This window comes from Sus scrofa, chromosome 1 (assembly GCF_000003025.6).
Source record: "Sus scrofa isolate TJ Tabasco breed Duroc chromosome 1, Sscrofa11.1, whole genome shotgun sequence".
In the NCBI taxonomy this organism is placed as follows: domain Eukaryota; kingdom Metazoa; phylum Chordata; class Mammalia; order Artiodactyla; family Suidae; genus Sus; species Sus scrofa.
In genome coordinates, this window is record NC_010443.5 from 33,258,476 (window position 1) to 33,282,370 (window position 23,895).

The window sequence follows — 23,895 nt, forward strand, 5'->3', positions numbered from 1 at the left end:
TAAAACAGAACTATCAGCAGTTAAACTGTTCCCTGTCAAAGAGAGTGAAAAAGCTGAGACATCTCCATGGCCAGAAGCAGGCAGCTGAAGTACCTCAGGGAACTAGGAAAGGTATATTGGCATAAAGGTGCAAAATCTATTTTAGGACCAGGAATCACAACAGAAAAAGGAAAGGTCGGTGTGGGAGTTCTGATCTAGGTGTTTAAAAAAAAAAAAACCAAAAAAAAAACCTAAAGCCTCAAGTTCTCACCAAACTGTGAACATTGTATTTTTGCCAGAACTGACCTTAACCTGATGTGTGGTCAAGGTAACATCTATGCATGCTGTCCCCAATGTTCATTTTTCTTTTCTTTTTAAAGATTTTTATTTTTTACTATAACTGATTTACTATGTTCTGTCAATTTCTGCTATACAGCAAAGTGACCCAGTCATACATACATATATTCTTTTTCTCACATTATCCTCCATCACATTCCATCACAGGTGACTAGATATAGTTCCCTGTACTACACAGCAGGAGGAAGATCTCGTTGCTTACCAATTCCAAATGCAATAGTTTGCATCTACTAACCCCAAACTCCCAGTCCATCCCACTCCCTCTCCCTCCCCCTTGGCAACTGCAAGTCTGTTCTCCATGTCCACAAGTTTCTTTCTTTTCTGTAGATAGGTTCATTTGTGCCATGTATTAGATTCCAGCTCTAAGTGATATCATATGGTATTTGTCTTTCTCTTTCTGACTTACTTCACTTAGTATGAGAGTCTCTAGTTTCCAGTGTTCATTTTTCTATACTTTTCAAAGCCTTAGACAATTAGCAACTACGGTTAAACAAATATTTAAATGCACATCAATGTACAGTTTAAAAATGAATTTCAACTTGATAAATGAAACTTTTTTTTTTTTTGTCTTTTTTAGGCCTGCACCCGTGGCATATGGAGGTTCCCAGGCTAGGGGTCCAATCAGAGCTGAAGCCACCGGCCTACACCACAGCCATAGCAATAAGGGATTTGAGCCGTGTCTGTGACCTACACCACAGCTCACGACAATGTGGGATCCTTAACCTACGAAGCGAGGCCAGGGATCAAACCCACATCCTCATGGATGCTAGTTGGGTTCGATAACTGCTGAGCTACCACGGGAACTCCTGAAACATCTTTTAAAACAGAACTTATTTTTTCCAAAGAAGACAAAATTTGAGACTCCATTACAGACGAGGTCAACACTCACAAACTTTCAGCTATACCAGGGTCAGCACACGATCACCAGCAGGCAGGCTGTCTGTTTTTGCGAATGAACATTTACTGCAACACAACTATGCTCATTCATTTATGCATTGTCTATAGCTGCTTTTGTGGGTAAAGTGAATTGAGTAGTGGTGACAGAGACTGTATGGCCTCCAAAGCCAAAAATACCTACCATCTGGCCCTTTGCAGAAAACGTTTGCTGCCAACTGATATATATGAATAACATTAGACACATAATCAACACAAACCTGGAGGAGTAATAAGAGTTCTTCTATGTTCTTTACACCAGCCAACTGGATGAATGTGTGGACTAGATGCTTCACACCTGTAGGTTATATAAATTTTTTAAAAATTGTAATTATCAGGGTAAATTCTCAAATACTAGTAAAAAAAAAAAAAAAGATATTGTGAACACCTTAAACAGAGTTCTATTTACAGGCTAATTTGAAAAAAAACCTGCTAAACCAAAGGATCTTTCACTCTTTCAATATATCAGAACCAAATAAATTTTTATCAGCTACATATCATACAAACTTGACACCGGGCAAATAATTTTTATTTCCAGGCAAACTGTTATATTCTACAATTTCAAAACTAGCAAAAATTCAAAGGTAATTTCATTAAAATTTGAAATTTCCATCTATGAAAGTTATTTGAAAAAATAAACATGCGTACATAGACATCATATACACAGGCAAGCTAAAATTCCTCCCATATTTTTAAAGACAAATGTGTTAAAGCAGGAAGCTCAATCACCCTCCAAAAACAAGCATGCCACCTGCAATACCCATTAGAATGGCAGAGACCCTGTATTAACACGGGCTATTTCTTTTCCTCACCTCTTCTCATCTTTATCATCTTGACTTTAGTCAAGCCTCTTCATTAGCATGCTTACCTGGTACATCTGATTCCTTGCTCCTTATCGTATCTGTTCCAAACAGTCCTTATCTCAACATGTAACACGCCTCATTCATTTACTCACTCACCCTTTCACTGGAATACTGAGTGCTTATGATGTGCCAGACACTGGGATAGGCAGTGAGGACACAGTAGTAAATAAAACATACACCAAGTTTCTGCTTTTGTGGAGCTCACAGGAGAGTGGAAAAAGAGGAAATAAATTAACAAGAAAAACATATATTTTGGTGGCACGATGCTATTCGAATAATCAGAGTAAAGAAGTAACAGTGGAAAGGTACTCCATAAAACACAGTCAAGATGCTCTCAAATACGGTGACATTGAAGGAAGGGAACAGAGAACTGAGCCACTCAAATATGTAAAGGAAAGCCATTCCATGCAGAGGTGACCACAAGTATGGAAGCTACCTTATGAGGTGGGACTAACAGGGCTACGTCAGGAATGGACGGAGAGAAACAGAGAACAGGAAATAATATTAGGAGGGGCTATTAGGCCAGAGTGAGGTCTTGGAATCTTGCATAAAATGATGTTTACTAGAACATCTTGTGAAATATTTTAGGCAGAGGAGTGGCACAATCTGATTTAGGTTTTACAATTATTTTGACTGCTTTGCAGACAATAAACCACATTTGGGAAGAAGAGAAGAGGCTGTCGGAAGGCTTTTGCAAAAGGTGACCATGGTGGCCTGAACCAGAGTGCTGGTGGTGAAGATAACAAGAAGTGATCATGTTTTAGGTCTATTTTCTCTTTAAAGAATTTTTAAAATTTATTTTGGCTGCAGAGTGCAGCAGCTTGATGTGGGATCTCAGTTCCCAGACCAAGGATCAAGCCCAGGCTGCAACGGTGAAAGCACTGAATCCTAAACACCAGGCCCCCAGAGAACTCCCTACGTCTATATGTTAAAGGAAAAGCCCACAGGATAAGCAGAAGGAGCTTGTTATAGAGTGTGAGTGAAGTGTAGTCCAGGATAGTCTAAGGTTTGGGCGTGGCGGCTCTGTAGATACCATCTTTTGAGATGGAAAGAGAGCAAGCACAGCCTCACCTTTCAAGCAGGAATGAAGAGTTCTATTATTAACATATATTTAACAAACAGGTAAGACGCAGATAATGAGCACAAAAAGTTTGGAGTTCATGGGCAAGGTCAAGGCTAAAATCACACATTTAGGGGTCACTAGCATTTAGGATTTTAAGCCATGAGCAGAAATGAACGAACACAGAGAACAGAACAGGAAGAGGCAAAGAAATCCCAGAAGGAGTGACTAGTACAGTAAGAGCAAGAAAGAGAGAAGAAATTGATGGAATCAATTGCAGCTATTAGGTCAAAGAAGAGAAGAGACAAGAACGGACCACTAGATTTACCCGTGGCAAGGTTATCAGTATACTTGAAGGAGAGCTGTTTGGCTGGAGTTGGGAATGGGAAAGAGCAGAACCTGAACAGAGCAGGTTTAAGAGAAAATGGAAGGAGATGGCAATAGCTAGCTCAGAAAGTGCATTTCAGGAGTTTTTTAAAAGGAAGCAGAGAAATGAGACATTAGATAGAAAAAGGGAAGTTTTGGGGTTTTTTAAGTTGGGAAATTAGGGGAAGCTGGGGAAGGCATATATGGAAATTTCTGCACATTCAGTTTAGAATGACTTCAAAATAAACAAATTTTTAAAAGCTGAAATAGCACTTCATTTATACAAGAAATATAAGCTAAGCAACTACTGTGACAAGTGCACTGGTCTAGATACTAGGGTTACCAGGGATGTCAAAATAAACCAAAATCCCTTTTCCCTCTTGGGTACTGGCATGAAGAATTCAAAAGAGAGCGATGACCTACGGATGCAGGAGAGAAGAGAACTGACTCGGTGAGAGGGACCAGAATCGTGTGCGAGAGAGCAGGGGTACCTCACCCAGTGTTATGGTTCATTCCCTGGACAGAGAACAGAGAACAACGTGGTGGATGCATGTGGACATCTTCTGACCATGTCTTTTTTTTAAGTGATACAGGAAGCAGGGTTACCAGCTGAGAGGGAAAAGAAGAAAGGGGATGTGAAAGATTGGAGGGGGAAAAAAAAAAGAGGGAGTGAAATTTAGTGGAAGGACAGACAGGGACATGGAGCAGGATCATGGGGTGGGACCAAGAGTCCTTTTGAGGTTAGCGGTCGTGAAAGTGAGGTTCAACCAGTCAGCATGTTGTCTCCAGTTATCCTCAAATGCTCAGGCACAGGAGGGTGAGTAGGCAGAAAGTGAGACTCAACCAGAACTGAGATTTCTGCCAGGCAAACTTCTTTATAAGCAAGTAGAGGCCATAGGAGTAGTTACTGTCATAACTCCTATAGAAGTTTTTACTACAAATCCTACAGTATAGAAGTTACAACTCCAATAAATGTTGGTATAACATTTCCCATCTGTATTCTCAAAGATGGTAGGTATGATAACATTTTTTTAAAAAAAGTCGGAGCCCTATGGCCAAATATTTCAAGAAAATACTACATTTCCCACTTAGAGATTTACAAAATACATCATTAGCATATTCTATACCAGGCATACTTCGCTTTACTGAGCTTTGCAGGTATCACTTTTTTTTTTTTTTTTTTTTAACAATTGAAGGTTTGCGGCAACCTGTGTGGTCAGAAGATGGTTAGCATTGTTTGGCAATAAAGTTTTTGTTTGGTTGTTTGCTTTTAAGGCTGCACCAGTGGCATGTGGAAGTTCCAGGATAGGGGTTGAATCTAAGCTACAGTTGTGGGCCTACACCACAGCCACAGCAACATGGGATCCAAGCTGCATCTATGACCTATACCATAGCTCACAGCAATGTCAGATTCCTGACCCACTGAGTGAGGCCATGGACCAAACTTGCATCCTCATGGATACTAGTCAGATTTGCTTCCGCTGAGCCACAACGAGAATCCCCAGCAATTAACTATTTTTAATTAAGGTATATAGGTTGCTCCTTTAGACATAACGCCACTGCACACTTAATAGACTACGGTATAGTGTAAACATAACTTTTACATGCACTGGGAGACCATAAAAAAGTTGGTGTGACTCGCTTGATGGCAGTGGTTTGTAACCAAACCCACAATATCTCCGAGGTATGCCTGAATAAACAATCCAGTTTCAAACTGCTTACCCTCGCCCTCCCTAAAGATAATTAACGAGGAAACACTGCTTTGGCAAACGCCTTTGACATCATGGTGACACTAGTGTCCTGCAGAACTCCGTCTGGGACATGTTGGTTCAAAACAAAGGATGCCGAGGGGTAGCATCTTGATCCATTAACCTTGTCTGTCGACTCTATCCTGACCCATCAGGAAATCTCGGCACAACCTTCTAGATGGGAAACTGGAAGGCAGAAAGCCACGAAGACAACAGGGAGTTGGGTTTCAGGGCATATAAAACTCTGACGAGTAGTCAAAAGCAGAGAAGTTTCTAAGAAACTTTTCAAGTCAACCTTTCCAAGTGCACAGCCCTGACCAGTAACACAGGGTGAGCCAACTTAATGCTGATTTTCCTCAAAATCATTTCAGTAGAAGTACCTTGACACATTTAAAGGTTTCTTCCTTTTTTACTCTATTCACTTTTTTCCTACCTACCCTCCCCACACACGATTATTCTGTTTAATCTGTATAGGGTTATAGGTAAGATGTGTATGTCCTTATTTTAGAAATGTGAAAGGAAAACACTGCACAGTAGGTCAAGTTCATAAGGAAACTGGTACATTTCTTACACTACACATTTTCATAAAAGATTTTTTAATACTCAGGGACATTCTGTTACAAGCTGTGGAAGCAAAGCTATGGAGCATGATTTCCAGTTATACTATTCTTTCCCTAGACAATCATTTAGTTATGGATTGTTAGTAATGATGTATTGCCTTTATTTTAGGGAAATTTTTATTTTATTTTAGAGAAAGCTGTTAATTGACATAGGACTCATTAAAAATGAAAAATAAGTATATGGCATTTATTTAATTTTTTCTTCCCAATTTAATACAATTAGTAAGTAATTCTATGTCATGCTCATGCTGATTATAGTAAAAGCATTAGACATTACTAACTCCCTTGATTTTACTGGATTTTCTATAAACCACAAGTAAGGAAAACCTGAAGCTTATATAAGGTTTCGAGATTATTTAAATATTGATTCAAGTCACATTTAAAATAAATGAGGAAGCCATCTCAGTAAAGAAAATAAAAACAGCACTATTTTCATCGAGTTTACTCACACCCCTTCGATAAACACCACTTCGTTCAGAAGTTGGAAGGCTGTGAAATCCTTGTTACGACTGAAACACAAGTCATCTCTTAGTCCCATCTAGTGTTCAAAAGCAGAAATGTAACCAAGAAGAAATACAATGAGGAACAACTAACAGTGAAAAGGTTGGCCCACAGCTGCTCACTGTGCCTTGCCTTTGTTTCTTCTGGGTTTTTATGTATATCATCAAAAAACTTCATTTCAAAAAAAAAAAAAAAATCTTAAAGTCTGCTTCACAAACTGCACAGGTGCAAATTATTCATGAAGGTGATAAGATCCAATCAGACCTAGGCTGGTAGATAATAACAGAAATAATAATTCATGAAAATCCATGTTTGCAGTAGCATGCTAAGTGAACAGACATTAAGAGCCTCATTTTGTTGAAACACTGAAAGGTTAAGTGATTTCGCCAAGCCCTCGGGTTGGAGGGGAAAAAAAAAAAAAAAACAGCGATGCTAGTTCTATTGGTCACAGCCAAAAGCTAAACAAAACTAACACACCCACGCTGGGCTCCCCAGATCCCAGCAGAATCAAGCAAGAACATTTCGAGATGCCTACTTAAGGAAAATATCCAAGTCTTCATTTCAAGCAATGATGGTTTCGATTCTTTGCGGAAATACTGTACACTTGGCTCTCCCGCTCCCTAAACCCAAAGCATGACGCCTGGGTTTAATTCCCAGTGCCCATTTCCTGGCTTCTACTCTGTGCTAACTCTCTGCAGGGCCTCCATCACTCCGTGTTTTACGACCTCATCACACGGAACCGTCTAGTTCTCCTTTTCCTCCCTAATTCGTTTCCAAGCCCATTTCCCATCAGTAGCTGTTTTCAATATTCGTAATGTGCTTCAAGCTTAATACCTGATTTTTCACTAACACGTGACTACTAGGAAAAGATAAAGGAGGTGCCATCTCATTACCCCCGTGTCAATTTTCCTTCATGCCCTCATTTTCTCTAGGCTGAGAGAGGGGAGAGGTCATTTCTTCCCAAGGTTTGCCCCTCCTATGGGAGCTGGTGTCCCAGTCTCATGTCTCCACGGCCCCTCTACAGTGGCTTCCTTCCTTCAAGCCTAAAAACCAAGCTCAAAACCCTCCCTGTGCAAGAAACCCTCCCTGGGGGTTGACCCCCCTCAGGCAATGATGCACTTTTGCCTTCAGGGCCCAACTTTTCTGCTTAATTTCCCTCACATTTTTCTCTTTTTATTTCTAGAACTCTTAATTTTCACAACACCTTATGAGATAAGCACTATTAATTTTGCAAAGGGGGCACCAAAGCTTAGAGGAGTTAAGTCACTTACTGAATACACTGGTTGCCATGCCCCAAACACACCCATTTGTCCCCTGGGCTTACACATAAGCAAGCCCTTTCCTTGGCCAGGAATAGTCCATCCCAACATCTAAGTACTGATTCCTATCATTCTTCATGGTCCAGCTCAAATTCTATGGCCCCAGAAAGATCTCCCCAAGAACCCTCCAGTGAGTCAGTCCATCCATGCATCTGTCTGTGTGCCAACATAAATAGCAAGCAATTGGTTCTAATAATTAAGCACTAACCACCATCTATCCTGCAGTCAAGCCAGGGGTGTTGTGCTTCTCTCATTCCCAGACCCTGAGCCCCTCCAGAGGGCAGTGCAGCAGCACTGCGTAGGTCCCTTTCATCTCTCTAACGCATCACCCCCATCACCGGGTGCTTCTCAAACTTAACGGAGGACGACAGACCTGTTCACTTTGACACTGTTCACTTTGACGCTGTTCACAGAGACGGACAACACAATGCATGCTTTTCAACTTATTTTGGGGAGACACAAAATTACTATTATGCTCAATGCATAAATGTAAAAGAGCCCTATTTCCAAAAACAAACAAACAAGTTTGCAATACCCTTGGAGACCATCAATAAAAGATCCCAGCCCCGTATCTGCTCTAAGTCACAAACTCGATGCTTCTCTTTTCAGAGATCTGTGGGATGCTTTTTCAACCTCCCTCACTGGGACATCGGATGGAAACTCAAAGACGGCTGAGGCAGCAACCTCACTGTACTCAACTGTCACCTAAGTCCTGCTCTCTTCCCTTCCCGGCTCCCAAAGGACAAGGTCACATACACATTACATTTTTATTTATTTATTTATTTATTTATTTATTTATTTGTCTTTTTGTCTTTTTGCCATTTCTTGGGCCGCTCCTGCGGCATATGGAGGTTCCCGGGCTAGGGGTCGAATCAGAGCTGTAGCTGCCAGCCTACGCCAGAGCCACAGCAACGCAGGATCCGAGCCGCGTCTGTGACCTACACCACAGCTCACGGCAACGCCGGAACCTTGACCCACTGAGCAAGGGCAGGGATCGAACCCGCAACCTCATGGTTCCTAGTCGGATTCGTTAACCACTGCGCCACGATGGGAACTCCCACATTACATTTTTAAAGAGCAGGATTCCTTCCCAGGGCCTGAGGGTAAGAGGCCGTGTGCCGCTCTTGGAGGATGGTGGCACCCTCACTGCAGGGTTTTCCTTCTTCCACCTTTAAAGTGCCTTCTAGTTCTACTACTCTGTGATATTTGGGATTAAGTCTCATGATTGAAAAGGGGACAGAATTAAACAGTATCAACTACAATAACAAAAGCACAGAGGAAAGCCAGAGGTAAACTAATTTTTATTCTAATATACATATGCTATTTCCTTTCATTAACAATGGCTTTTCCTGCATAAATTTAAATCTCATACGGCATTCCTTTTTTGAAAGGAAGAAATATTTTATTGCAACTAAACAGGCAGTATCACAAATGTGTGTGTATGTGTGTGCACATGTGCTTTCAAATTCCCACTAAGGTAAAAAAGAGGTAAGATCATTATCCAATTCAAAGGAAAAAAAATCTCATTTCCAAACTATTTTAAATTGGGAAAGGCCATCTAATTTGTAACTTCAATTACAGACCTAAGTAAGTAATCTATACAGATAAAAACCATTCCAAAATTCAAAGATCAAAGAACGTAATATTTATAAAGGCTGGAGAAATTCCAGTGCACTTAAGCAATTTTCAACCTGCCTTAATTGCATATTGAGGAGAACACAATGTATTCTTTTTCTAACAATTAACAAAATATAATTTCATGTCAGTAGTTAGATGTGTAAGCATATCCTCAAAGTATGTACCACTCTAAAAATAATTAGCTTGTGCTTGTAACAGTACAAAATCAGAGATAAAAGAGATCAAATTTTCCTTCACTTTTTCAAAAAAGAACCCAGGATACTTCCTATTTCCTAGGTATTTGGCATCAGAGAAAAATGCGACGAATTCTTCTAGACTTCCCCATTACTTTTTTAAGTAGACTGTTTTTAAAGGAAACATATGTCAAATAAGCGACTTAACCTTTAAAACCCTGTAATACTTATAAGACCACAAAAATAACTGGAATTAACATTTACCCATTTTGTTTAAATCAGGCAAAAGCTTTAAAAAAATATGGAGTTCCCGCTGTGGCTCAGCAGATTCCTGACTAGTATCCACGAGGATGCCAGTTCGATCTTTGGCCTCACTCACTGGGTGGATGATCCAGCATTGCCATGAGCTGTGGAGTAGGTCGCAGACTCGGTTCAGAACTGGTGTTGCTGTGGCTGTGGTATAGGCCAGCAGCTGCAGCTCTAATTCGACCCCTAGCCTAGGAACTTCCATATATTACAGGCGAGGTCCGAGAAAGAAATAAAGAAAAAGAAAAGAAAAAAAAAAAACAAAAACCTACCTAAATGAATCAAAACTTTAAATAAAAACAAAAAGCTCTCAGCGTTTTCCTGTGGCTCAGGAGGTTAAAGATCTGGCGTTGTCACTGCAGCAGCCCAGGTCACTGCTAGGGCACAGGTTCCATCCCTAGCCTGAGAAATTTCATATGCCACAGGTGTGGCCCCCCCCCCCAAAAAAAAAACCCAAATGAAAACAAAAACTCCACCCCCCCAAGCCCCAAAAAGCTTTTATTTCAACAAATTCTAACAAGTGCTTTACGGGATCATTTATTAACAATGGACTGGATCCCAGTCACCATGTTGGTACTGCCATCATCACAGTACATCCAACACAGGAGGGAGGACACGCTGCACTCAGGACAAACATATTACAGTACTTCTAAATCTGCAGTTTTCGCCTCTATTCACTCACTCAAGATACATATGGATCCAATGAAACAAAACTGTCAGTTGGCAGAAAGTATAAAGAAGAGAAAAACATGGTAAGCAATCTGATGAGGATTCAATCAGCAAATCCAGACTGTATGAGACCCAACAGGACAAACAATCTGGTCTCCTCAATAAAAGCTATGAGGGGGGAAAAAAACGATGGAGGAATAGGATTCTATAAACTAAAAGAGATCAAGAGAAACCTCAAAGCCATCATAACAGGTCCACCTTATTTGGACCTAAAATCATCAAAAAGAAGGAGGAGAAGGAAGGGAGGGAGGGAGAGGGGGAGGAAGGAAGAAAACCAAAGCAGTTGGGGAGAATGTTTAAGTATGTCAGTGATATTATGGCATTTATAACTTTATATATTTGAAAAAAAGAATCTTTACCTTTATAAGAGATATATTCACAGATGTAATGCTACAATATCTGAAATTTGCTTCAAAACAAACCTGGAGTTGAGATTTTAGGAGCAGGAAAACAGAGGAAACAAGATGGGGAAAATCTGCTAATTGCTGATAGCATGGAATGGCTGCAGGAGTGTCACTCTATCATTCTAACTTTTGTACACACTTGAAATGGTTTGAGTTTCAAAAAAAAAAAAAAAAAAGTAAATGGATTGCAGGAGCTTCCATCATGGCTCAGCAGTAAAGAACCTGACTAGTATCCATGAGGATGAGGGTCTGATCCCTGGTCTCGCTCAGTGGGTTAAGGATCTGGGGTGGCTGTGGCTGTGGCCAGCAGCTCCAGCTCCGCTTTGACCCCTAGCCTGGGTATTTCCATATGCCAAGAGTATACCCCTAAAACAACAACAACAACAACAACAAATATATATACATTGACTGCAAACTGAATAAAAAGATACCCGACGAGGAAAATTATGCTTTGCAGAAAAAAAGATAGGTAAAACATACTAAAATATTCAAAAGTACTTGACTGTGTGATGTGATCATAGATCTACTTTAAAAAGTTCTGTGAGAGTTCTCTTGTGATGCAGCAGGTTAAGGATCTGACATTATCACTGCAGTGGCTTGGGTTGCTGCTATGACACAGGCTTGATCCCTGGCCCAGGGACTTCCATATGCCATAGGCATGGCCAAAAAAAATCAGTGAAAACTATATGTAACATATAATTTAGATCTTTCAAATTTAGCCTTTTAAAGTCTGAATAACAAATGACTTTCAATGTTCTTCCTTTTTAAAAACAATGCAAGTAAAACCGATGCCTAAGAATCCAATTTGAGAAGTAAAGGAAATTACTGATGGCTCTACTGAATATTTAAACATACACATACTAAAAAGGTCAGCAAACAAGCTTTCCTGAAACTGAGCTACATTTATATAAATTAACATCCACTTGATACCATAACATAGGCCACATTTTATAGATACATCACTTCTCATTGCAAGCATTCTCCAGAAGGAAGTGAACAGTGCAGAAACGCCTTTCACCAGGAGACTGAATTATAGTTTCATCGATAAACATGAATTATATATGGAAAATCATTATTTCAATTGCTTAATCAAAATCTAATGGATTTATTATAATTATTTTGTGATTATATAATTTTATAGTATGTTGTACGTTATATAGTTTAGCCAAAAACCATAAGGATTAAAAACAATATTCCTCAATACATTTGCATTCAGCAATAGTAAATAGTTAAACTTCTACTGGGCATGAAAATACGAAAGGAAGATTAAAATATTTTCCTGAAAACGAGAGAGGTGGCGTTCCTATTGTGGCACAGCAGTCTAAGAACCTGACTAGTAACCATGAGGATGCAAGTTCGATCCCTGACCTCGCTCAGTGGGTTATGGATCCGTGAGTTGTAGCGTAGGCCACAGATGTGGCTTGGATACTATGTTGCTGCAGCTGTGGTGTAGGCTGGCAGCTGCAGCTCCTATTTGGCCCCTAGACTGGGAACCTCCAGACGCTAGGGGTGTGCGCCCCGCCCCCCACAAAAAAAAAGGGAGAGAGAGCAGACACCTCAGATGAGGGGGAAGTGTGAGTCTGTGCGTGCCTACACGTGTGAGCATATGTTGGGAATATGGTGTGAACTGCACTTCCACAGGAGGAAATCAACTAAAATACAAATCACAAAGTGGAATTAAAGGATGTTATTTAGAAATCCATGCCATATGGAACAGGTTAAAAGTTAAAAATCTGAAATGCAAAAGTAGGACAGAACACTGTTATTTTCGTTACAAGCTTTTGCATTATTATTGTTTTTAAACAATGTACTTAAATAAACACTCAATTTAAAAAAGCACACAGCAATGGAAAATGTCTCACCAATAGTCATAGCTCTCATCCCAGTTGTCAAAATGTACCAGGAAACGATTGTCCACCATATCTGTTACCGTAGCAACACAGATGAATGCAGGGTTCTTTTTGTCTACAGCTTCAAGCTTCATTCCAACGCGAAAGCCTGATGGGATCACTGTCTATGAAGCACACAGATTTAATTAGAGATAAGTACACACTTAACAGCAAGGACCTGCACCCTCTCTGCACTTCTGCTGGAAGGCCTGGCCTCCATCAGCTGTATTCACAGAATTTAAAAATCATGTACCAGTTTTACAGCAGGGTTACTTTCCAACAAGCAGCAGTAATAAAAATGCCCTGTTGCTACACCCAATTAACTAGCTGTCTTTTTATTTATTTATTTTTTGTCTTTTGAGGGTCACACTCATGGCACATGGAGGTTTCCAGGCTAGGGGTCGAATCAGAGCTGTAGCTGCTGGCCTATGCCAGAGCCACATCAACACCAGATCCGAGCTGCATCTGCCACGTACACTACAGCTCACTACAATGCTAGATCCTTAACCCACTGAGCAAGGCCAGGGATCAAACCTGCAACCTCATGGTTCTAGCTGGATTCATTTCCACTGCACCATGACAGGAACTCCCCAATTAACTATGTGGACCTCAAAACTGACACACCCACAACCTCATGCAGTTTAATTAATTTTAACATGTGTCTTGGTACCTTAGATGACTATACTAGCTACGTAAGTTTTGTCCACCGTATAGGTTACTTTCGGTTTTTCTTTTCCTTTATTACAGACCTAACAATGAAAATTACTCCACATAAAATATGCACTTCAGTTAAAAATGTGTATGAGTCAGTTCACTCCCACTTCTGACAAGATTCTCTCAAAAGAGTACTCTACTGAAAGTAGGTCATCTGCCTATATGAAAGGCTACAAAGTATTACAACTTCTATTCAACAATACAGATAGTATTCACAATAGCACCAAAAGAACTGGCTGTTAATGCACACAGCCATTCAAAACAGTTTGTAATATAAGGAAATCCAAAGATTATCAGCCATCTGGGACGTGAAACTAAGGCAACAGAAGTTCAATAAGGTTTAGCGCTTGAGGTGCCACAAAATAACATTCATCACAATCTTTCGTGAAAAAAACATCCTAATCTCAGAGAGGTACTTGGATATCGGTTATGTCAATTACGACACACGTCATTTCTGCCCTTCTAAAAAAAATTCTTCTGTCCAAACGGAAGCATACAGTTACTATTCTAATTACTTTAAGCAAAGTAGATGTTAGCTCTCTTTTTCCTATAATCATATAGTTATCATTACAAAAATGTGGACAACCATATATCTGAAGATGTTAGAGATATGTCCTGTCTAAATCAGGCACTAATGTTACACAGACACTGACACTATATATTTAAGCCCTGAAATCACTTATCAGTGTTCTGACCATAAAGACTTGCGTATTCTGAGGTGGGGGACTCTAGAAATAGAAACATTAATTGCCTCTTAGATACCAAACGCAGAGCCCACAATTTAAGTTTTGTCTTAGCAATGCACAGAATTTAAGATGACGGTTCAAGGCAATGAATCAAATCCCTGACTGAACTCATCATGAGAGAACCAGACAAGGATTAAGAAACCTGGAGTAGTGACAGCCAGCAGGCTGCTGAGTTTTCCACCTGGCTGACCTTCCTCCCTTGTCTTCTCAGAGAATGCTGACTGACTAGGTGGTATTTACATTTCAGCAATTAAGCTATCCTCTCAATTAAGATATTTAAAAATAATAACCTGGCTCATTATCTCTATTAATTACCTAAATGCACACACACACCCCTCTTCAGTCCTCTAAGTCAACCTGACTTACGTTCAATTTGATTCGAGAATGTTTCAGCCATTGGACAGATGCCCTTAAAACACCTGGTTAATGTCACTCCCCAAAGAGAGGGTATGTGGGGTAGCTGAGAAGGCTTTTCCTCACTCCTGATACTTATTTGGAAGGAACCCCTAGTGAAACGTGACTGTCTCTCTCCACACTTTCCCTTGCTGTTGCCTGACTATGAATCTGAAAGGAGGAATAGGTCCCACTTTTCAGAGTAAGCCGGCCTACAGAGCACACCGTTTCCCTCTGCTGCCACAGAAGCAAGCTCTGCCCTGTAAGAGGGCAGTCTGTACTGGTCCAGTGCTCCTGGGCATGGGTGATGGAGTGAGAAGGGCCAGTAAGCCTCTTTTACTCTTAGGCTCAGAATCAAGAAGTTCTTATGTCAGTAGATACAGGCCATGCATGCACTCCAACCAGCCTTTATCAGCTATAAAGGTGAGGTTTCGGTTTTTCCACCTGTTTGCTCTCTGATCTGCAATTAGATCAGCACGTGGGCAGGGAAGAGGACTGCAATGTATCAGGCCTCCTCCGAGATGCCCACAGAAGAACACATAACAGAAAGTGGGAAAACAGGGCAAGAAGCAGAAAATACAGACACACCCATACAGACACACCCAGACTTGCTTCTGTTACACTGTAAAACACAGCCAGAAGCTGGAGAGAAGATTTAAGTGATAGCCTCCAGCATGCAGATCTGAATGGGGCTACATTTATCTCATTATGTGAATCCCACCTGAACAGCCCTTCTAAAACCAAGTGATGATAACAATAAAATGTCCCAGTCAATTTAATTTTCTTATGCACCTCAGATGTAAATTATACCTAGGTTCTATACTATGTTGCTGTCTATTATTTAATTTAAAAAGACAGCCATGATCTGGCTGTAAAATAGATACTCATTCGTGATGATTGTTAAGCTAATTTTAAAGTTTAATTACGATAAGAGCACTCTATTTACCAAAGCAATACAATTTATTATAGTTTCTTGTTATCACTTGTAATTTATCAGATGAAGCACTCAAAAGCCACTTCCTGTGAAAGGAAAAGTATTTTGGATGTACTTACTATATTCTGATTTTCAAATAATGACTTGGGAGCAGCCTGAGCTTTGCAAGTCTTGAGATAGGTCTGCCAATTAAATTCTTCTTCTTTATACCCTAGGGTAAGCACATACAAACAGACAGGAAAATATCAAAATATTTCAGTTAGCTTTTCAGTCCTACTTTCATCTGTAATTCCAACATGCCAGAATCAAGTAATCATGTGACTTTCTAAATAGATGATATTAAACTCGCAATCTATAACTATGGATTTTTACACATAGTGTGTTTCTTTCCAACCAATTGTATTAATTTTTCAATTCTGAATGAATGGTAATGGACAAAAAGAGAAGGGATAAGGAAGCAAATACATATTGTCGTCAGATGCATTTCTTTTTTTTTTTTTTTTTTGGTCTTTTTGCCATTTCTTGGGCCTCTCCCACGGCATATGGAGGTTCCCAGGCTAGGGGTCCAATCGGAGCTGTAGCCACCAGGCTACGCCAGAGCCACAGAAACGTGGGATCTGAGCCGTGTCTGCAACCTATACCACAGCTCACGGCAACGCCAGATCCTTAACCCACTGAGCAAGGCCAGGGATCGAACCCGCAACCTCATGGTTCCTAGTTGGATTCGTTAACCACTGCGCCACGATAGGAACTCCAATCAGTTCTTTTTATTACCAACTATTTCTACCATTATTTAGGTAGAATTCTTCAGCAGTGAGCTGGAGTAGTCAAGTTCTTTGTTTTTCCCTCACCCATTCTATTTAAGAAACAAGTAGAAACAAGTGGGAAGCTGGGGGAGAAAAAAGTAATACAACAGCTAAAATCTGTTTGGTCTATCAGCACAAGAATGACAATTCAAGACGTATGATGAGTAAGCACGTTGGCAAATTACGGTAATGGAAATGTCCTTGACTTAATTTTCTCAATTTCATGTTTAATGTTAGTAAAGCCAACATTTCCTTAACAAAGGAAACTGACTCTTTTATTCTATCTGCTCAAGTGTTCTCTTCTAATTCCATCAAAGTCCAGAAGATGGTGTGAAAAGAACAGCTAATAATTCACCATATATAAGGGACCAATTTACACAATGGCTTAGAGATTTTCTTTTTCATCCTTATCTTTTCTGTTTTTTTGTTCATTCTTTGAGTTATCTGAAAATATCATTCTGCTATTAATTTTTCACTTAAAGAATAGTTTGTCCATTAAAACCCAATAACCCCAAGACGGGCCAAAAACATCAAACCAGTAACCTAGTTCTTTGACATCAAGCAAACGATACTGAAGGGAATAGCCAAAAAGGAAGGAAATAAGATATTATTAAATATACTAGGGGTGAACTGAAAAAGACAGTATCTGTTATTCTTAGATCTTTTGTTAACATTAAACAGACAAGATCATTGGCAGACTGTAATATAAAGAATTTAATAATAAAAGAGTAATTGCTATCAGCTCAACCTCCACTTAAACCAATTTCAGTGTTACATTCTCCTTCCCAATCTCTTAAAAAATTAAATATGTATGTTTAACACATAATTTCTCAAGATTTTCTATTTATTGAAATATTAGTAAATACACTTAAATAAACAGGTTAGAACTAATGTTTCAAATCAGTTATTCCATGAATGTCTATCTATGTATGACTGTGTATGAAATGGAAATACGTAGCTTGAATTTGTAGTTAAAATTAAGTATCATGTAAATGTCATATTACATGCAAATAAAAAATGGACATAGTTTATTCTCTTAGGTAGGATTCTATTTTTAAAACTTCTTTCACTTTAATTAATATTTTTCATCATGGACAATAAACCTACATTTGGGCCCACCAGAATAACCATAAAGTCTGAATTCTTAAAAATCTAAATTAAATATAAGAAAATAAGTGTTTTCAGAATGTAAAATGTGAAATTAAAAAGTGGCAATACCTTTCGGAGGATGGAGCTTATGGCCAGTTTTCTCACACCACCCAACTGGGTGGATATCTAGAGCGTCTGCATTTACCCAGAAGTCATAACAATCAGAGTACCCATCAAAGTGCAGCTTTATCCGGTATCCACAAACCTGAAATGGGTAAAGGAGGTTGATTAAGAAACAAAACAAAAAAACAAAAAGCCCAGAATATTTGTGCACATGAACAAAAATAAATTAACATGCACATCAAGTATGATACGGGTTACATTAATCGAAGCATCTTGTTAATAGCCACAAAAACAAGGGAACGAATGACAAAATCTAAAGGCCGAGGCTATCATATTGGGAGCAGCCGAGCTGGGGTGTTCTGGCATCCTACAGGAGCACACAGATCTGGGGAGAAGAGCAGTTCTCCCAAGGATACAGGTCCTCTCTTCACTCCCTTCACTGTACAAGCACAGGCTCCCAAGGAGAGCCGAAAGCCCAGGGTACATGGCTCCAGCAGGGTCCCAGCGCCAACTCAGTGCTGGCGCTCTGTCCTTTATAAAGCTCCAGGCAGCCATATCTAGGACCAAAGCTGGTGTAGACACAGGGAGAGGTTACCACCTTCTCCCCTCCACAGCAGCAGAGTTGGGAGAAAGAAAAAAAAAAAAAAGCCTTCCCAATTCACACTCAGATGAGTCAAGTTCCCTGGGATCCAATGAGAACTCACTCTGCGGAATGCACATCAAAGGCTGAGACCACACACAGCCTAAATGAGGGCCCCACTTGAGGAAGTTCTAAGTTAAAAGGTCACATGGGTTTATGGAGGCTCAGCTGGGTCATGCTTGGCACTGGGCTCTCAGAAGTTCAGCCTCTCAATCTCCTTCCCACTTGCACAGGAGGTGTGCTCAAGGGGAACCACCCACCACACCAGACCACTAACCACTCCAGGGCACCTTGCAGCGAAGTCTGAACAAGAAGCCTAGGATTAGAGCCCAGAGCCAGGGCAACTCACAATCCCAAAGCAATCACGTAGCTATATAGTTGCTGCCATGCAAAGTTCTCTAAGTCATGTTGCTAAAATTCAAGTGGCAGAATAAACTTACAAGGTGGGTCAGTTTATGAGAAAGATTCTGTATATGTGAGTCCATGTGTATATTTATGTATGGATGTTTGGGTTGGCATACATACATGTTATTATACGTGTGCACACATATACATATATGCACATACAAACATACGTATATAAATACACACATGGACACCCTCCCACACAAGTATATGTATTTAAATACACCCATTTGTACACATACATATGCAAATTCACAGTAAAAAAAAGTCTGGAAGGATAGATGTCAGATATCTGACATCTATCAACAGTGATTTATTTAGAGAAATGGGAAAGGAGAGACAAAAAGGGAATGATGGTTTTTTTGTTTTTTGGTTTTTTGCTTTTCAGGGCCACACCCATGGCATATGGAAGTTCCCAGGGTAGGGGGTCAAATCAGAGCTGCAGCTGCCAGCCTACACCGCAGCCATAGCAATGCCAGACCCAAGTCGCATCTGCAACCTTCACAGCAACACTGGATTTTTAACCCACAGAGCAGGGCCAGGGATCCAACCCACATCCTCATGGATACTAGGCAGGTTTGTTACGGCTGAGCCACAACGGGAACTCTGAATTTTTTATATTCTACTTACATATTAGTATTTTTCCAAAGAGAATGCACTGACGTTGTACATGTATAAACTTAAAATGACTCCCCCCAGAGAGGTTAGAGTCCCCACCACAGAGTTGAGTGGCACCCTAGAAGCACAATCTCTCGAGAAGGGTAAGTGGCTGCCCTATGTCGCTACCTAATGGCCAGCCCGTGCCCGTCCCCCAATCCACTCCGTGCCCCTACCCCAATCCATCCCATGCCCCCTACCCCGCCTCCACCCCATGCCAAGGATCTCAGTGGCTATTTCTCTTACAAGCCTTGGAACGAGGTAGACCAGCCGGCCTCACACTCAGTTGTGTCTGGTCAATGCCTAAGAAACAAGCCCCTTTAGTAATCTGTCCCTCCAAACCCTCGAGGTCATACTGCCCAAGTCTTTGCCCCCTTAATCCCCTTCCCTCTGCTCCCCAGAATCTCTCCCTTGCACCTTATGCCCTCAGGAACCCTTTGGTGAACAACCTCCTCTGTCCTCCACCTCCTGCCTCAAAGACACATCTGGCTCTTCCCTCTGAAGCCTTCCTAAGCATCACGCCTGGCATAAAGTAAGCACTCAACAAATGGCACTTTTTCCCAGTATTAAAACTCTATAATCACTACTTTATTTTAAAATAAAGATGAGGCAAAGCTTACCTCGGCCACAGTGAGGACGCAGTACACAGACTGATGCTCAGGGTCCACACCTTCTAACTTCATGCCAACTTTAAACCCATTTTTGTTATATGGAAAAGACTGATACTAAAATGCAAAATGACGGCAGTTTTAGTGAGTGATCACCATTCTTAAACACTATATAATGGCATACACAAACAACTCCGACAAATCCAAAAGGGTCACGGAATCACCCCATGGAAAAAGAGGAAAAGACTCTAAACAAGTGACAAAAAAAGAAATTCAAATGTTACCTGTTTGAAAAGATGTTCAACCTCACTCATAAGAGTCACACAAAGTAAAATTACAATACAATATATTTCACCCATCAGATTGGTAAAGATCAAAAAGTGTGGTAACACTGCACTGGCCAAGTGTCTCTAGGGAAAGAGACAGGCACACACGTCGCAAGTAAGCTATAAACTTGTACAACTGCTAGTAATCTCATGATACTATAAAAAAGAACATTCTCTTTGACTTGGCAATTCTAATCCTAGGAAATTATCGAACAGGGATACCCACACATGTGCAAAATGGGAAGTGTACAAGGTTATTCACTAAAACATGTACTTAGCAGAAGATTCTTGTACATCATACAGTCCATGGATAGATAGAGTATTTCATCTTAGGTCTGTTCCATTCTAAGTTGATTCCTATTGACTGACACATCTATGTGTGTGCCATATGCCTGTGATATATATGATGCATATATATGACATATACATTAATCACAGGAAGCAGCTTACATGATTATGTTAAAAAGAGAATATGGTCTCCCATGTATCAGTATGAAAGACAGATGAAGGGAGTACATGAACTGAGATGGAATAATCTCCAAACTAAGTTAGACCAAAAAGCAAAGTCCAAAACAGTATATGACATACGGTATCCATTTGGTTCAAGACAGGAAAGGGAGGATTCGTGTCTACATATTGCTTACAGGTACACTTAAGTTTCTTAGAGCACTTTCATATTTTGCCTTTTTTTTTTTTTTTTTGCCTAGAAAAGGGCCGCTCCCACAGCATATGGAGGTTCTCAGGCTAGGGGTCTAATTGGAGCTGTAGCTGCCGGCCTACACCACAGCCACAGCAATGCAGGATCTGAGTCGCATCTGCAACCTACACCACAGTTCACAGCAACGCCTGATCCTAAACCCACTGAGCAAGGCCAGGGACCAAACGCGCAACCTCATGGTTCCTAGTCAGATTCGTTTCTGCTGCACCACGACGGGAACTCTGCACTTTCATATTTTGAATCATACGAATGCATTACTGATTCAAGTAATTAGCGATATTTAAACTTTTTTTTTTTAAGGGCAAAACATCCATTCTGAAGAGGACCAAAGCTGCAGAAATTATACAGAATAAGTCATAAGCAACTACTACTATATTTAAATTGAATGTTCTCAATATAGATGCAATCATCTCAACATTTACTGTTCACCACTTAAAAACTGTGTTCATACATATATAACAAAGTATCGATGTTAGGTTTATTACATACTGTGATTAGATATAATTAAATCATATAAACCATACAGTCTATGGGTCCCATCGGGCCCACCACCTGCTTTTGTAAATAAAGTTCTACTGGCATACAGCCCTGTTCACTCATTTCTATATCATCTATGGCTGCTTTCACCACAAGAACAGAGATGAGTTGTTAGAACTGAGGTCACATGCCCCGCAAAGCCTACAGGATTTTTTATTGCCATTTACAAAAAAAGTTTACTGACCCTCCTTTAGCCCAGGGGCAGCAGCTCCTACTCAGAACTTTTTTTTTTACCGACTTCAAATCACTTGCGATGAAATATTTCTAGGGTAGTTAATATAGTAACTTGTTTTTAGATGCTCTGTTGTGGTATTACATAAACCTCAGCAACTCATTTTTATTCTCACAAAGCCATGATGTGGACATGAAATTTCATGCCAGTTTTTCTTTATCTGCTAGTTTTTCAGTAGTAATAGAATGGTCCCTCTTAAAATTGACGTGTGAAAGCCTGGTAAACGTTAAGAGAAAAGAGCGTGCATGCACGTGCGTGTGCATGCGTGCAGCACTGAGGATAGTGTGTGTATATAACGCACGCTGTCCTCGGAGGTCTCCCTTCACAAATGATAAATGGCATGTTTGAGAAATTATCCCAAGTCATTTCCTAAAGAGGGAGGAGAAACACCAATACTGAGTCCCAATCAGCATTCCAATTCCTTCAGCCTTACAGACAATGCTTTCTAGAAGGGCCCATACCTCCTTGAACAGCTTTGCCGGCACAGCCACAGCTTTTTCCTCTTCCAGGTAGGAGGCCCAGCACCAAGCTTTCTTTCCCTTAGGAGGCAAACCTGAAAGGCAAGTAAGACTAAAATGACCGAAATTTCCAAAACGAGGAAATCAGAGGGATAGACCCTCTCATTTCCCTAACTCTCTGGGGCCTGGCTCTTCTCTTATTTCCATGGCTTGTATTTCTCAATCTTCTTTTCCTGGCTCCTCTTCCCAAGGAATGAGAGCAAAGAAGTGAGCTGTGTGTATACCCAGACACGAGTGCAGAAGAAAGGAGCAGAAGAACTTGGAGTAAATGAGGAAGCTATAGGAGGAAGCCAAGATAGAACAGTGTCATGGAGGCTACAGGAAGTAAAATCTTCTAGAAGCAGGACGAACAAAAATTTCTTCCTAAGGGATCAAGAAGTTGAGGACCAAGAAAAGGCCAATGTTCTGAGAGGTTAGGGATTGGCTGCTGATCCTAGAGAAGAGGGGAAAAAAAATGCATCGAGGGCCAAATTTTAAGCAGCGTAAGAATATATAAATGACAAAGATAGGGATTCAGCTAATAGCAATTTTATTGGGGACTAATTTGACAAAAAAAAAAAAATCCAAATGAAAGAAAGAGTATAATGGCTTGATGGGTATAAAACTGGGGAAAACATATTTGGGGAATGAACTTCGAACAGGAAATGATGAAGCTCAGGAAGAGGAAAAAAAAAAAAAAAGGAAGATCTAAGAGGGGAAATAATTGAAGGAACAAGATCTCAGAAGGACCGGAGCCCTGAGAGCAGAAACAAAGGGGACAGGAGAGAAAAGATAAAGACCTTTTTGAGGCAGAGTGCGGAGTAACTGAGGATTTACTCCCGCTGATGGCAGTGACGTAAGACAGGTCATCTCCCCCCAAGTGTAAAGATTAGGCTGTGTGCCTGACACAGGGAGAGCGATCTCAAACTCCTTTTGAGGAATTAAGGGCCGAATGAGCAAGGACTGCATCCGAGCCCTGAAGAAGGGCACTGGGTTCAGGCCCTGATTTGTAGGGGTGAGGGGACTGGCAGATAGGAGTGGGACTGCGCCAAGCACAGTGACCTCACACGGAGCGTGGGCCAGGCAGATGTGGCACGTCCTTGGGATGCAGCCCTAGCGAGGCACATGGAGGCTTCTGTGGAGATGAGCCAAGGTCCCGAGGAAAAAAGGCAGTGAGTTCATCCACCCAGTACTGAAGGGCAGGACCTGAGGACTAGATGCCTCATAAAAATGCAGTGTTGCTTGAGGAACAAAGGAAGAAAAAAAACATACCATGTCAGGGGTTACAGTTGAGAGGAAACGTTAAAAATCTACGATCATAGGAAATGAATGAGAACAGAGGTTTTTGTAAAAGTGCAAAAGTAGAAGAACTCTACCAGATGGAAAAAGAAATGATGGAAAACGGTCTCGAGTTTCCCCTGACCCTACTGGAAAGTTGCTAATTTCCGCTGTCCCCCCTTATCTATTTCTAAACTCTAATTTTTATTGACATAGTTTAATCAAAGAAAACCCCCAAACAGTACTTACCTGCCACAGTGTGCACTACAATCAAGACTGAAACATCTACCTGTATGAAATATTTTCA

The 23,895-nt window shown here is 40.5% G+C and overlaps 1 protein-coding gene across 13 annotated transcripts in view; it reads right to left on the reverse strand.

The window, feature by feature from the left end:
- The window catches only part of L3MBTL3 (l(3)mbt-like 3 (Drosophila)), a 121,183-nt gene that overhangs the window by 60,181 nt on the left and 37,107 nt on the right, over window positions 1-23,895 (reverse strand). For all 13 annotated transcript variants that reach the window (XM_021088384.1, XM_003121202.6, XM_021088410.1 and 10 more), the window contains 6 exons: window positions 22,275-22,366; window positions 20,013-20,117; window positions 17,697-17,832; window positions 15,792-15,883; window positions 12,859-13,010; window positions 1,491-1,567 (listed from right to left, as the gene is read on the reverse strand). In XM_021088384.1, coding sequence (XP_020944043.1) covers window positions 1,491-1,567; window positions 12,859-13,010; window positions 15,792-15,883; window positions 17,697-17,832; window positions 20,013-20,117; window positions 22,275-22,366 — 654 coding nt within the window. The remainder of the gene's footprint in view (window positions 1-1,490; window positions 1,568-12,858; window positions 13,011-15,791; window positions 15,884-17,696; window positions 17,833-20,012; window positions 20,118-22,274; window positions 22,367-23,895) is intronic.